Genomic DNA, 16,162 nt, shown 5'->3' with positions numbered 1-16,162 from the left:
CAGTAATTTGTGAGGGAGAACTGGAAAAAATAACTATGAAAAGCACTGATGGTAAAATAGTCATTTCAGGAGACAGCTCATTAGCATCTTCTTAGGGAAATTAGGGATGGGTAATAAATGTGGCTTTTCCAGCATCAAATACATCATGAGAACAACGTGGTAGCCATTTTATACCAATGAAGATCACACAAACAGCAATGAGGAGGACGGTTTGAATAGTGTCATGGGATCATAACATCTACCTAAATACACAAACAGGGCTTTAATTTAACTATTAATTTTAAGGGCAGTACCTCTAACAATACAGCACTCTCTCAGTACTGGAGTACCAACCTAGACTCTGCAGCGGTAAGAGTTTGAAGCCACAATATGGAGTCTTCCATTACTACCCACACAAGATACCTGCATGGCTGCATTGTTCAAGGACTTGCACAATTTAACTGCTGTGTTGAAATTTGGGTGATACATAACTTTGCTCATTCTAGTATAAGTCACTTTTGTACTTACTCATGAAGGTTGACATGAAAAGGTGCTACATGTGAAGACTGGGATTCACCAAATCTTAAACCTTTGACTCTTTTAGGGGAGATGGCCCTCCAGATTCTGGCCTTTCCTTTTTCTTTGTAATCTCCCTTCTAATTCACTCATCCACTTCCTAATATAATAGCAATAATTTGTATTTTTATGGCACCTATAACATAGTCAAATATCCCAAGGCATTTCATAGGAACATTATAAAGCAAATTTGACACCAAGGGGAGGTGTGGCATAGTGGTAATTTCACTGGACTAGTAATCCAGAGGCTCAGGCTCTGGGGACATGGGTTTGAATCCCACCATGGCAGACGGTGAATTATTAAATCTGGAATTAAAAGCTAGTCTAATCATGACCATGAAAACATTGCCAATTGTTGTAAAACCCATCTGATTCACTAATGTCCTTTAGGGAAGGAAATCTGCTGTCCTTACCTGGTCTGACCTACATGTGACTCCAGACCCACAGCAATGTGGTTGACTCTTAACTGCCCTCTGAAATGGTCTAGCAAGCCACTCAGTTCAAGGCAATTAGGGATGGGCAATAAATGCTGGCCTTGCCAGCGATGCCCACACCCCATGAATGAATAAAAAAAATAATAGGACAGATGATGAAAAGCTTGGTCAAAGAGGTGGATTTTGAAGAGTGACTTAAGAAGGAGATAGAGTACCAGGGTTTATTTCTAGAGGGAAAGAATTGAAAACCAGGGAAGTTATGCTAAACTTGTATCAAACCTTGGTTGCACTGGGAGTACTGTGAACAGTTCTGATAGGCCATATAAGCTGAAGATATAGAGGCACTAGAAAGGGTGCAAAAAAGACTTACAAGTCTGATACCAGAGATGCATGGTTATACTATCAGGAAAGGATGAACAGGCTGGGCATCTTTTCTCTTGAAAAGAGAAGGCTGAGGGGTCACCTAATAGAGGTCTTTAAGATTATCCAGTAGACACAGAGAGAATGGGCTGGAATTTATTTCAGCAATAGGGGCCACAGCAATGGGCCAGAAGCAACGAGGGCGGATGGTGGGGGGCGGGGGGGAGGGTGACCCCACCTCGCCCCTTCATTGGACCCCTGGCTGAATTCAATAGCGGTCAGGCAATTAACTGCCCATCGTCGGGGATGCTGTCCCCTTTATGGGACAAGATCCTGTGCCAAGAGCTGCTGGCCAATCAGAGGGCCAACAGCTTGCAGTGCCACCAGGAGCAGTGGTCACTGCTGGGATTGCGAGGCCTGGAGCTCTAGCCACGGAGGAGGCCCTGGGACCCAAGTAAGTGGGGCCAGTGTTGCTGGGGTCAGTCAGGCATATACATTTAAGGGGAGGCTAGATAAGCATATGAGAGACAAGAGATTGGAGGGTCATGCTGATAGAGTGAGATGAGGAAGGTGGGAGGAGGTTCGACTGGAGCATAAACAGTAGCATGAACTGGTTGGGCCAAATGGCCTGTTTCTGTGCTGTAATTTTATGTAAATCAACATTGCAACTGGAAACATGGATGTGTGTTTAGCTATAGGGATACCTTTTTAAAAATGAGGACAGTTCCAAAGAACTGTTATGAGAGCAAAATACTGTGGATACTGGAACTCTGAAATGAGAACAGAAAGTGCCAGAAATACTCAGCAGGTCTGGCAGCATCTGTGTAGAGAGAAACAGAGTTAAAGTTTCAGGTCAGTGATCCTTCATCAGAACCCAAAGTACTGTTGTTCAGATACCTATATGCATATGTTTATATTGTTTATTTCAGTATATACACAGATATATATACATATATAGATGTAATCTGTTTAAATATTGAGCATTGATATCATTGGAATGTGGACTTGGAGAAGTGAATGTGCCCAACGGTGCGATGGTGCTGAATTAATGTTAGCAGAATTACACAGTCATTAGCACTGGGTGCTTCAGTAGTCATGCCATTTCAACTGTATATGTTGATTCAGCTTCATTACACTGTTGGGATTAGTAACGAATTTATGCAAAAATGTGCAATTTGTTAGGAAACTGCCTTACCTTACATGCTAGAAAAATGGGAACCAACTCTTTAATCACCAATAGTTTGTCTTGCCCTTAGATATATGCTCGCTATAACTTTCCTAGTTTCCAGCACACATGATTCAGAGACATATACCAAATCACCAGTATGTCTAATGTAAGTGGGTTTTTTTCTGTTGGCAAATGTAGGTTTTTGCATTTTGGGTTTAATAAATCTCCCTTGTTTTCTGACATTTGACACCTTACTACCAACATAATCATTTTTACACTATTTTGATCTGTAAAAACTTCTACTGATCTGAACAGTTAAAGTATTTGTTCCCTGGTGGTCTTATAAATTTTAGTAATAGAGCAATTTTTAAACAGCATTTTCGTGGAGCAGCTTTTTTATATATGTACATAATTCGTGTCCATCACACATGTTGCAAACTGTCTAATGCAAATTCTGTGTCTCATATTCAACTAAACACCACATAAATAAAGACTGTCATTTATAACATAATGGAAAAACCCACCAAAAATATCAGAACCACAATATCTACAAGCTCTTAATTAGCTTTTGCACAAACAAAGCCCGAGTTCTGATCTCCAATCTGAAAGTAATTAGCCTTTGAATGAGTTTTGAATGGGTTAATTAATATTAATTAGAATTTAACCTTTGAAGGGGATACATTGTGGTCTACATGAGATTATGTTCATTCTCTGACTCACCATAAACAGTGATTTGTTGGCACAAGGAAGGTTTTTTTTAATGTTTAAGTCACATGCTAATTTCTGTGTCACATTTTGACATAAGTTATAAAGAGAAAGCCAGTCATTTCATGCTGGTTTCCTCTGACCTCCGGATTGGCCTAGAAGCAATTAGCCTCTAACTGACTTCAGGAGGCAGAGCAGTAAGACATTGTGTTCTTAGAATTACATACAGTTCTATGTTGGTAGTGGAATTGTACATTGTGAATGATATGATATAATGCGCTCGACCTTATGAAACACTCTGTGCTCTGATGTACTATAAGCAATGACATTGGGTAATCCACCAGTTATCATCAAAATATGCTAATTGTGGTTGACTTATTGGAAATTGTCTAAAACTACAGTTACTATTCCTCTTTTGTGCAAATATATTAAGAATGTGTGGATACTAAGCTTTTCAATAATGTGCTTAAGTTTGGGAAAATATTTGGAAAACCTCACACTTATGATTCTTCCACAGATTTCAATATCATCAAAACTCAGCCAAACTGGCCTTCAGCTAATGTATCTATTGAAGTATTTGTGGGGCGTATCAAATAATTTTGGTATTTCTGAACTATTAACTCCCATTTGGAATGATTGTGTTTCTTCAACACATTGCACTAAGACTTTGATATGTAGATTTTGACAAACACTGAATTCATATAGCTTGATAGCTTGATTTTTATTAAGCCATTGATGAGTATCTTCTCCTCTGGGCATTTGCTTTCTCACAGGCATGAATGTATTAATCTGCAACTTCACCTGAAAGCAAAAAGAGAGCTCTCACATAATTGCAATATCATTCACTTTAAAAACTGATGTTTATAATAAACCATCTTCTCACTGTCCACCAATGCAATAGCTGCATCGCATCAGCCCTGGAACTATTTCTGCCATGTCACTCAATCTATTGATTGAAATATTTTGATCACACACAGGAGAGTTTCAAAGATGGGCCAACGGCTTCAAGTCCGCTGAAGATTGCTTGCTAAAAATACCACATGCTATAACTTTTGTCATGAATTCAATGCTGCGATTTTACTAACTGTTCAAAGCATTTTACTAAATCTACTTATTCATCAGGTCACATTGATAGAAGAAATGTTTGCAACAAATTTGATACAAAATGTGTTTGTGCTTCAAAAGCCACTCAATGTTTAAAGAGTGTTTTTGAATCAGCTGTTAAGTGAGATCAAGTCTGAGTTGACCTGATTCTTGATAAACGGATTAAGAATCGCTAAACTCCTTCCAAGTTACCTTATATGCCTTCAAGGTTCTGTAGCCCTGGAGTCACAGCTGTTCTAAACTTTGCACAGCCATTTGCTAAATGTGATGCTGCAGTTCATCAATCCTCAACTACAATAGCCCTGGGGACAACGTATGCTTGACAACCATCTCCAAATCAGTTTTACACAACAAACAATAAATGAAATCATTTGCCTTTTCTTGGGAATATATAATAATACCTCAGTTACTGAGTTAGCATTCCCTTTGCTGACTGATACTTCAACTGTCATGCAGGCCCCCACCTGCCAAGAATGAGGCATATTAATTTTGTCATATGCACATTGATTTTAAACTGTTGCTGGAGTAAAGAAAGGACTTGTTAAAAAATTGCTTGGCTGGAAGGACATTTGCATACTAACAGACAGTGCTTGTGGAGACAAACGGCTATTCCCTGGGTCCACTTAACCCACAATGGATTTTGATCACCAGACACTGAAGGTGTAAGGAAGAGCATTCCAGAGATTGCTGAGGTGATACAATCCACAAAAGTCAGGACTGGTTAAACCAGCTGGTCACATGACTAACTGGCTGGTTCAGGGTTTTTTTGAACTAGCCACAAAGAGTTTGAACTCGGAAAGACTGTTTGCTCCTGGACTGAGAAGGCCTCTCCTGTCTGCTCCCATCTATTTCTCACTGAACTCCAAATCCACTGAAGATGTGAACCTCAAGAGAGAAAAGTTTCCTACATCGAACAAGGTTTAAGAAGAATACTGGGCCCCAATGAAAAGCAAGATCTACCTACAATCGAGGACTCTACAGTGAGCTCACAGAACAGTAACCAAAACCATCTTCAGATATAGCCTCAAACTTTCCCACTTTATTTCTTCTGCTCTTTTCTGTCTCTATCTGCATGTGTGTATCGCGTATGCATGCTAGTGTGGGCACGTTGCGTATCCCTAGGTGCTAACCGAATTAGAGTTTAAGTTTAATAAAGTTCAACCTATTTTCTTTAAACCTAAGAAAACTGGTTTGGCTGGTTTCTTTGCCTTACAGTTGGAAAGCAGTGAACAAGGATTCGCTAAGGGTGAGCTAAAACCACAGTGTGTTTAAAATTAAACCCTGTTACGGTAAGACCAGGTGAAAGCTGAGAGGGAACCCTGGACCCCTTTCTCACCTGGTCGTAACATAACCAACCCAAACTGCACCATATTCTCTTTCACATCAATCACTGGCATAAAGGCCATTACTTTCAGCCTTTGAGGTACCATTATTAGATTGGAAAGCCTAACAAGTTGACAACCACAAAGTTTATTTTAACAGAAAGCACCTTTTCCCTCAACTCCTCCAATTCTAACCAGCACTCCCCATTTCCCCCTCCCACCCCCCCCCCCCCCCCAAATCCCTGCTGCTGCTGTGGCTGAGATCAGTTGTGCAACAGAAAGAAATTTCATACAACAGTGTTTACATGTTAATTACTAATATTACAAAATCCACTTTCAGCTCCTTTTATCAGAGGGTCAGTGGAGTATCATGCAGCTGGCAGTAATCGTAATAAAAAATCCCACTAGATTCACTGAGGCTCAGGAACTCCCAAAAACAGGATCTTCTTTAATACTGCCCTGAGCAAGTCAGCAGCTTTCTATTGAGGTTCTGTCAACTGAATTAGGCGGATAGTACAAACACCCTTTCAGGCCCGGCATTGCAAAAAAACCCTTTCAAACAAATATAAAAGCAGCTTTAAAGTCACCAAATGCAACTTTATTGAAGTGGCAATTTTCTGATCGGTGTAATTTTAGTTTTGCCTCAGGCAATGAGGAATACTTTTACAACATTGCTACTGAAAGCAGCAAGATGATGCAGGAGTCAGGGACCAATTCAACTCCTAAAAACACTGTATCTGGGAGATGTAAGACTATCTCCTGTAAATCCTATCATTTAATGAATGCTTAACCATAAATGTCTGGTGAGGCAGATTCTGTAACATCATTTAAAAGGGAAGTAGATAAACATTTGAAAAGGAATAATATAAAAGGATACAAGGAAATGGTAGAGAAATGGAATTAGAGTAGATAGCTGCAGTACACCAGCATGGGATTATCATTTCCTTTTGCGCTGTAAATCCTATGAAACCAAGGCCACCTATAATAAGTAGGTTAACAGTGGGTGTAATATTGTTGCAACCATGTTGTAAAAGGGATCTTGCAATCTATTGCACCTATTGGAAACTTAGCATTAATATGGAATATTTTTAGTATGATGAAAGAATGAGACACCAATCAGCACTCCCATGATTAAAATGACACAACTGCAAATGAAGCTTTGTACGTGTGTGCACATACAGAGCTGCTTTATAACTGGGCTCAATGTCAGGGGCAACTGAGAGTGTAACTCAGGTCCACTGCTGTGTAAATGCATTGTACACTGAGACAGATCTGTAGTAAAATGACATCCTTAAGTCATAAAATGCTGTGCTTGAAGCAAAATTTATTTTCCACCTTAAATGGGATTTACTCCCATTTGGAAACAAACGAACTTATTAGCGAGAGACAGCATGGTTTTGTGAAGGGGAGGTCGTGTCTCACTAATTTGATTGAGTTTTTTGAGGAAGTGACGAAGATGATTGATGAGGGAAGGGCGGTGGATGTTGTCTATATGGACTTCAGTAAAGCCTTTGACAAGGTCCCGCATGGCAGACTGATGCAAAAGGTGAAGTCACACGGGATTAGAGGTGAGCTGGCAAGATGGATTCAGAACTGGCTCGGTCACAGAAGACAGAGGGTAGCAGTGGAAGGGTGCTTTTCTGAATGGAGGGATGTGACTAGTGGTGTTCCACAGGGATCAGTGCTGGGACCTTTGCTCTTTGTAGTATATATAAATGATTTGGAGGAAAATGTAGCTGGTCTGATTAGTAAGTTTGCGGGCGACACAAAGGTTGGTGGAGTTGCGGATAATGATGAGGATTGTCAGAGGATACAGCAGGATATAGATCGGTTGGAGACTTGGGCGGAGAAATGGCAGATGGAGTTTAATCCGGACAAATATGAGGTAATGCATTTTGGAAGGACTAATGCAGGTGGGAGGTATACAGTAAATGGCAGAACCCTTAGGAATATTGACAGGCAGAGAGATCTGGGCGTACAGGTCCACAGGTCACTGAAAGTGGCAATGCAGGTGGATAAGGTAGTCAAGAAGGCATACGGCATGCTTGCCTTCATCGGTCGGGGCATAGAGGATAAAAATTGGCAAGTCATGTTGCAGCTGTACAGAACCTTAGTTAGGCCACACTTAGAATATTGCGTGCAATTCTGGTCGCCACACTACTAGAAGGACGTGGAGGCTTTGGAGAGGGTGCAGAAGAGGTTTACCAGGATGTTGCCGGTCTGGAGGGCATTAGCTATGAGGAGAGGTTGGAAAAACTCGGATTGTTTTCACTGGAACGACGGAGGTGGAGGGGCGACATGATAGAGGTTTACAAAGTTATAAGCGGCATGGACAGAGTGGATAGTCAGAAGCTTTTTCCCAGGGTGGAAGAGTCAGTTACTAGGGGACATAGGTTTAAGGTGCGAGGGGCAAAGTTTAGAGGGGATGTGCGAGGCAAGTCTTTTACACAGAGGGTGGTGAGTGCCTGGAACTTGCTGCCAGGGAAGGTGGTGGAAGCAGATACGATAGCGACGTTTAAGATACATCTTGACAAATATATGAATAGAAAGGGAATAGAGGGATATGGGCCCCGGAAGTGCAGAAGGTGTTAGTTTCGGCAGGCATCAAGATTGGCGCAGGCTTGGAGGGCCGAATGGCCTGTTCCTGTGCTGTACTGTTCTTTGTTCTTTGTTCTTGTTCTTGTCCCACCTGTTTCCAAAGCATTTCTACAGCTCAACCTTGCTGGTTGAGTTGGGATAGCAGGACTTAGGAAAGTAAGATCAGTCTCTGGTGTGTTATGTGCTGCTTTTATCCAGTTACTAAATCACAGTTGCACAGATACGTCAGCACTACATTCTGAAAGGCTGATGGTAATGGTATAATTTATCATGGAAGAATGCACATGAGATTTATGTGGTATAAATAGAACATTTCACCAGTGCTGCTGTGTTGTGGGATCTCTTTCATGCCTGTGGAAGAAACAAGAGTCATGTGCCACTTATGATTTATTACAGTCTCTCCCATGAGTGAAAGAATCTCTGTAACATACCATTCATGGTGGGATGTCCTAGTTATCATAAGTTCCCTCTGCATAGTACACGGGAATGCAGCACACAAACTAGTTGCCGAAAGATAATTAGGTTTCAATATATTTTTTAATAGTCACAGCTATCTCTTGGGAGAATGAGCTTAGCCACCAAGACACCTTTTTAAAAAAATGAAATTTGGCGTCAGTCCCTGCACCCCCTTCACCCCCCCCCCCCTCCCCCACCCCCCCATGTGCACTGAAGGTGATGGAGAGGGCTTCCTGTAGGCACATGCAAGGATGAGATAAACTGACAGTAGATTGAGACTCTCTGATGAATGTGGATGAGGCACAGTTGAACACATGTGGTGATCAGGCTCCAGCTTTCAGCTCTTGCTGAATATCACTGAAACATCACATTACATGATTACATGAGATTTGAGAACTGAATTCCACAATTCCTTTCATTTTCCCATGAAAACCATAAGCTAGTGGTCTTGGTTACCTAGCATAGGGCATAATGAGTGACACTGATCAATCCCGAGCTGTCTCTTCATAGCCGGGACAGCACTTGGAAAATACCCACCTCAGATAAAAATAATCAACTTCACTTGACAGAAATGATGCAAACAACTTGCCAGGATTTGTTAGGCCATTACAGGTAGCATTAGGGTCAACGTAACTGTCACCACCATTTTCAACTTCTCTCCTTAACTTCTCAGTAAATTCTATTACAGACGGAATGACAAACTCTTCCAAATATTTAACATTCTGTGAATGTTTCTTTCTTCCTCATTTCACCCACAATGCTAACAGACGATCTGGTCTTTGCTGTTTGTGGGAGCTTACTATGTGTAAATCAGCTGCCGCATTATAATAGTAACTGCACTTTGAAAATCCTTTCAACAGCTGTGAAACTGTTCCAGATATCCCGAGGTCATCAAGGTTGTTATAAAAGTGCAAGTTTTTAGTTTTAGTTTTAGTGATACAGCACTGAAACAGGCCCTTCGGCCCACCGAGTCTGTGCCGACCATCAACCACCCACTTATACTAATCCTAATATTATATTATACTAATCCCATATTCCTACCACATCCCCACCTGTCCCTACATTTCCCTACCACCTACCTATACTAGGGGCAATTTATAATGGCCAATTTACCTATCAACCTGCAGGTCTTTTGGCTTGTGGGAGGAAACTGGAGCACCTGGAAGAGACCCACGCAGACACAGGGAGAACTTGCAAATTCCACACAGGCAGTACCCAGAATTGAACCCGGGTCGCTGGAGCTGTGAGGCTGCGGTGCTAACCACTGCGCCACTGTGCCGCCCAAAGTTCTTTCCTAATAGAAAGTATTCCTTAATATTTTCTTCAGTTGACAACCCTAAATTATTCCAGTTACACAATTCCCAATATGGAGAAACGCTGGAGAAATGAGACAATTAGATGGGGCGGCACAGTGGCGCAGTGGTTAGCACCGCAGCCTCACAGCTCCAACAACCCGGGTTTGGTTCTGGGTACTGCCTGTGTGGAGTTTGCAAGTTCTCCCTGTGACTGCATGGGTTTCCTCCGGGTGCTCCGGTTTCCTCCCACAGCCAAAGACTTGCAGGTTGATAGGTAAATTGGCCATTGTAAATTGCCCCTAGTGTAGGTAGGTGGTAGGATGTGATAGGGAATATAGGATTAATGTAGGATTAGTAGAAATGGGTGGTTGTTGGTCGACACAGACTCAGTGGGCTGAAGGGCCTGTTTCAGTGCTGTATCTCTCTATGACTCTCTAGACTGGTAATAGGTTGGGGGTGGGGTGTGCAGTGCATTCCTATGTCATGAGCATGCCCAGTGTGTGATGTCAGTAAACATGTGATCTGGTCATCTCAACTTGGAGAACGTGTTTCCAGTCTACAAAGCCAATCTCATGACATAACATGTTCATAACATAGGAATACATTACAGAGTGGTGTTGGGGGGGGTGGGGGGGTGGAGGAGGGTACGATTTCTTCACCTGGATGGTGAGGCCTGAGACTCCCCAGAACTTAGGCCTCAGGTCTCATTATAATGGAGCCAGCCTGCTGGGGAATTGGAGTCAAAAACTGGCCCGCTGCCAGTGTCACAGCAACCTTCAAGCAATTGGATTCAGGGGTTGGTTCAGGATGGGGTTTGGGGGCAAGGATCAGTTCAGAGGGGGTATACTTCTGCTATAAAAACAGAAATTGATATTGCTGTTGTTATATAAATGGCTACAAGATTTGACCTTTTTTAACAAACTCCCAATGTCACTAACTGACCAGTCTTAAAACCTTGTTGTGTGCATGTACTGAAAAGTTTGACTTCGTTACCATAGGTTTTTCTTCCTTCATTTGTTAATTAAATCAAAATAATAAAAAAATTCCAGAATATCCGCTGTACTCTTGTTTTACTTCTTTGGTTGCTCACTCTTTCTCCTTCAGGAAGGACAGTGGGACAGTATGTGCTGCAGACCTTTCCTTGACTGTCATAAATATTATATTCTTCATTGTAAATTGTCACAAAGGAAAACTCAAAAGTAACAGTAGGACACAAGATGAGGTAACTCAAGGAGGAGTGATTAGAAGACATCAACTGTGGCGTGAGTTGCATTGTATTGTGTCTTCTTTCATGGTGTCCTTTATCATAGGCCTTTACCCTTCACCTACATTTCAACTAAAGATTTTTTTTAAACTCGCAGAACAGGTTACTCATCAAAAGAAACTGAGGATTGGGATCAAACTTGCAGTTTTGAAAATCTATTCAATCCGTGCTCCCAGCTTAGATGTGACATGTTTTTATGATAATAAAACTGATAAAGGTTAATTGCCTGGCAATGAATTTCAAGCAATAGTTCAGTCTTATAGTTTGCAATATTATCTCAACTGTTTGATCGAAGTACTCACTTGTAACTCGCAACAGCTTTCTCTTATCCTAACTACCAAGATCTACCATATCTTCCTTGTTGTGTCACATGTTAAATTGTAAGTTACTAGTGTAGCTAGGAGACCAGGATGGCTTCCTTCTCACCTTATTGTAGAGTTTATAGTTTCTGCTGGCCTTGGGAGGGCATTGTTGTTCTACGCACAGTTAAAATTTAAGTACAATGGAAAGTACCTGGATATATCTTGCATCATGGGTCTGGCACTGTCACGATGCCTCATGGGAACTTTTGAATGCAGGTGCATCATTACAACCTGTACAACAAAAAGAGGAACAACTGGACAGGAGCTAAAGTTAAATGCATGTCAGCATTGACAGCACTTCCCCTTTCCAAAACTCCAGATAATGCCCTCTAGATAACGTCCTCCCAGCTAAATACCTGCCCGGGAATTTCTAGAATCTCCTCTCTCAGACCTTTGACAACCTTGATTTGCCTCTAGTTTTGTTTTTCAATAACACGTTGCTTTCTATAACAATTTGTATTTTTTTTCTTTAGTTCTTAATGTCAGAGCCATTCCTAAGTTCAGAAAGCTAGGGGGTTGATTGATTTGACCTATAGAAAGGTGAATTATTTGACTCATTAGCAAAGAATATTGCAGTTTTTAATGAATAATCTAAAGTAAAGTAACCATTGTAGACAGAAATCATGCTGCATATTAGAGAATGTTTGATGTGTTTGCATAAAATAGCATTGCTGTTTTAGCTGGGACAGCTACCCTTCAAAATGGCAGAGAAAGGAATTTTATACAAACATCTGAGTTGTTCAGATGCTAATATCACAAAGTGGGCTGAGATAAGGTCACTTGTCCTTTACATTTAGACATTCAGCCCACAATGTTGTGGTCCTATCTCCTCTGCCCTCTTCAAGAATGACTTTCAGCATGGTGAATTTACCCTTACATTGCTCATCGTACCTATTCAGAGATGTATTAATAAATGCCACCTTCTGAACTTGTCAAAACAAGACTGATCAAGTATATAAATACGGTGCTAATAATTCACTACATTTTTGGCTCAGTGGCAACAATCTTGCTTCTAAAGATTGTAGGTTAGAGTCTTACTCCAGAGGACTTTCTAGGCTGATATTCTAGTGCAGTGTTGACGGAATGCTGCAATGCTGGAGGTACCATCTTTTAGAACAGGTTGGACATAACAAAACCCATGGCATGTTTTTGGAGAAGAGCAGGGAATTTTTCTGGTGTGTTTGACAACATTAATCCCATAAGCAAAATCACAACATTAGCGTAACTTGTTATTCATCTCGTTAATGTTTCTCGGGCCTTGCTGTGTCATCAGCTGCCTGGGCCCTGAACTTTGGAATTCCCTCCCTAAACCTCTCCGACTCTTTAGCTCTCTCTCCTCCTTTAAGACGCTCCTTAAAACCTACCTCTTTGACCAAACTTTTGGTCATCTCCTCTAATATCTCTTTATATAACTCAGTGTCATATTTCATTTTATAAAACTCCTGTGAAGCGCCTTGGGATGTTTTATTATGTTAAATGCGCTATTTAAATACAAGTTGTTGTTGTACATAAATTGGCTGCCATTTTCACTCACAAAATAATCATGGCTGGATTAAAAAATAATTCATTGCCTGTGAAACATCTTGTGACATCGTGAGGATGTGAAAAACGCTATATAAATGGAAATTTGTTCTTTCTTCCTTGTCCGTATTTTTACACGCTGTAACTCTTTTTTCATGGTTTTTCAAATCACATGACCTAGAATTTTAATTTATACTAAACTTTAGTAAAAATGAAAAAGAAAGTAAGTTTAGTGTCATTCAGCTAACTCTGACTGATAACATCCAACTTTCATCCTTACCTTAAACCAAACAGCGTCTGCATGATTGCAGGAACAATCGGAATCCCTTTTCTACTTTTGCTCTGCCTGCCACTTAGAAAGCTGTGTTCATTGTTTTGTAAAAAGATTTCTTTTTAATTGTGTACCCTAGGAGAAGGTGATGGCCCAACAAACATCCAAAGTAGAAAAGAGCACATGTTGTATTTCAGTGCTCTTGTTAGGGGGATTCTCCAGTGTTCTCCATCATAAAATCCCCTATCAGTTTAACCAACAGGCTTCAAAGGAAATCCCCTACAATATTCAAACTATTCACTCCAAATGTTTCACTTTTGTTTACCAGTTAAAGATCATCTTCTGACTATCACAAATATGAATAAACAATTCTCTGACAATTGTGTGCAGCTCATGAGACACTTGGGTGTTTATTACAGAGAAAAAAAAATTCCCAGGGCCACACTCCCTGTTTAAACAAAACATAATTTCCCCCAACTCTCCTAAAGGCACGGCTTAGAATGTGGAACCAACAGCCTTTGCCCATCTTTCAGTATCTTGTCCAAGTTGCCATTCTTTGTGTGTGAACACAAATACCGAGTGTCAGCAGCTTTCAACTGTGCAGCTATCAGTCAATTTTTATACTGTTACCACCCAATCTTCATGTATGTTCACTTGCTATCCAGAGACTATTAGTTAATGATTCGGAGTGCCAACGCTGACTGATTTTCCACCTCCCTTTGCCAAAGGGATGAGGGTCTTCTGTTACTTGGATAGATTAGAGAAGCTGGGGCTGCTCTCCTTCAAGAAGAGAAGATAAAGAAGAGATTTGATAGAAGTTTTCAAATTCATGAGGGGTCTGAACAGAGTAGGCAGGGAGAAACTGTTCCTGTTGGTGGAAGGATCGAGAACCAGAAGACACCAATCTAAGGTGATTGACAAAGGAAGCAACAATGACATCAAGAAAAGCTTTTTCACGCAGCGAATGGTTAGGATCCGGAATGCGCTGAGTGTGTGCTGGATGAAGATTTAATCAAGACTTTCAAAGGAGAATTGGATAATTATCTGAAGAGAAAGGATTTTCAGGGCCAATGGGAAAGGTGGGGAGGTGGGAGTGGGACTAGATGAGTTGCTCATGCAGAGTGCCATCGCAGACAGGATGGGCTGAATGGCCTCCTTCTGTGCTGTAACCGTTTTATGATTCTACAATTCTATAGGCGTGGTTTGATGCTATTACTGCCCTGACTAAGATCAATAAACTCAGCATGGATTAGGGATTGAAGTTGACAATTTCCAGGCCTGACTTTGTACCACAGTTGGCCATTGGGGGAGTTCTGCCACCCTCCATTTTCATAGAATTATTTTACAAGTGACAGTTATAAATAAAAACACATGAAACTGCTTTTTGCATCATTTTACTTCTCACATTAGACGATCAGCTCTGGAGTTGACTGGGCTTACTGCTGCTTTATGCTTCAGATGTACGGCAATAAGCAAAATCACTGAACCGAGCAGCTGTTACACAGCACCTAACTTTTGGCCAAATAGCACATCCCCATCTGTTAATCAATGCTGATAAGTTAAATATTAAATCATCAAAGAACTGAAGCCTGTGTAATCTTTATCCACATTGCCCAACCCTTAACATTCTGGACTTTTACATGTTTAGTCAAAATAGGAATCTATAAAAGATTATTTTAATCTAAATCTATCCAGAATACGGTACCACTGAAGAAAAAGAAAGAAGAATTTAACACAGTTAATAATTTTTTTTTTACGTTTATGAAGCACTAGATCAAATAGCAATATAGATAATTTTGCAAGTCTCCATTCCTAGTGTAGCGCCATGCTAGAACTGTTTAGAGCTCAAAGATAACCCTATAACACAATTGGACTGATCTGTAGCCAACACTTGTGTTTAATGAGGCTCCATGCCAAGAGTTCCACCTTATTAAATTGTCCAGTTATAAATGTTTACATGGATATTACCCAGTTTCATCGTGACATTGCTGTTGGATTGATCCCATTATTTTGTAGTTCAATTTTACTGGAAATTTGTTTTTTACATTTGAGAGGATTACGTTCTCATTGGCACCAATTCCAGTGTACCCATCATCCTACGCTCACTGAGCCACATTGTCGCTTGGTCTGGCAATGGCTCAATTTTAAAATTCTCTTCCTTGTTTCCAAGTTCCTTCTTGGCCTCACCCCTCCCTTTCTCTGTAACCTTCTCCTACTCTACAACCCTCAAAGAGAGCTGCGCTCCTCCAATTCAGACCTGTTGAGTGTCCCTGATTTTAATCGCTCCACCATTGGTGGATGTGCCTTCAGCTTCCTGGGCCCTAAGCTGTGGAATTCCCTCCTAATCCTCTCCATCTCTCTCTCCCTTCCTTTAAGACGCTTTGGGTCACCTGTCCTAATATCTCCTTATGTAGCTTGGTTTTAAATTTAGCTTGATAATTGCTCCTGTGAAGCGCCTTGAGATGTTTTACTACATTAAAGGTGCTAAATAAATGCAAGTTGTTGTTGCCTTTGTTGTTGAGTGAGTGTGCCTGGCACTAAATGCTGATATCCAGACCAGGCCCAGTAATTAGAAGTGCAGTTTGGCCTCAACAATGTGCCTTAGCACAAGCACAGCAGACAGGCTCTTACTGCACCAGGGCGTTTTTACCACACCAGGGCAGGGGTGGGGGGGGGGGGGGTGGTGGTGGCTCTCAGCAGGCCCCCTCTTCCCAATGCCGAGACCCTTGATCAGGCACTAACTGCCT

The 16,162-nt window shown here is 41.1% G+C and overlaps 1 protein-coding gene across 1 annotated transcript in view; it reads left to right on the top strand.

Moving 5' to 3' along the window:
• Window positions 1-1,669: 1,669 nt before the first annotated feature.
• LOC137347057 (uncharacterized) overlaps window positions 1,670-16,162 on the top strand; it is a 228,903-nt gene continuing 214,410 nt past the window's right edge. Inside the window, exon 1 of the mRNA XM_068011063.1 lies at window positions 1,670-1,803. Coding sequence (XP_067867164.1) covers window positions 1,670-1,803 — 134 coding nt within the window. The remainder of the gene's footprint in view (window positions 1,804-16,162) is intronic.

Source organism: Heterodontus francisci, chromosome 31 (assembly GCF_036365525.1).
Source record: "Heterodontus francisci isolate sHetFra1 chromosome 31, sHetFra1.hap1, whole genome shotgun sequence".
Lineage (NCBI taxonomy): Eukaryota > Metazoa > Chordata > Chondrichthyes > Heterodontiformes > Heterodontidae > Heterodontus > Heterodontus francisci.
This window is presented reverse-complemented; position numbering and strand designations above follow the sequence as displayed.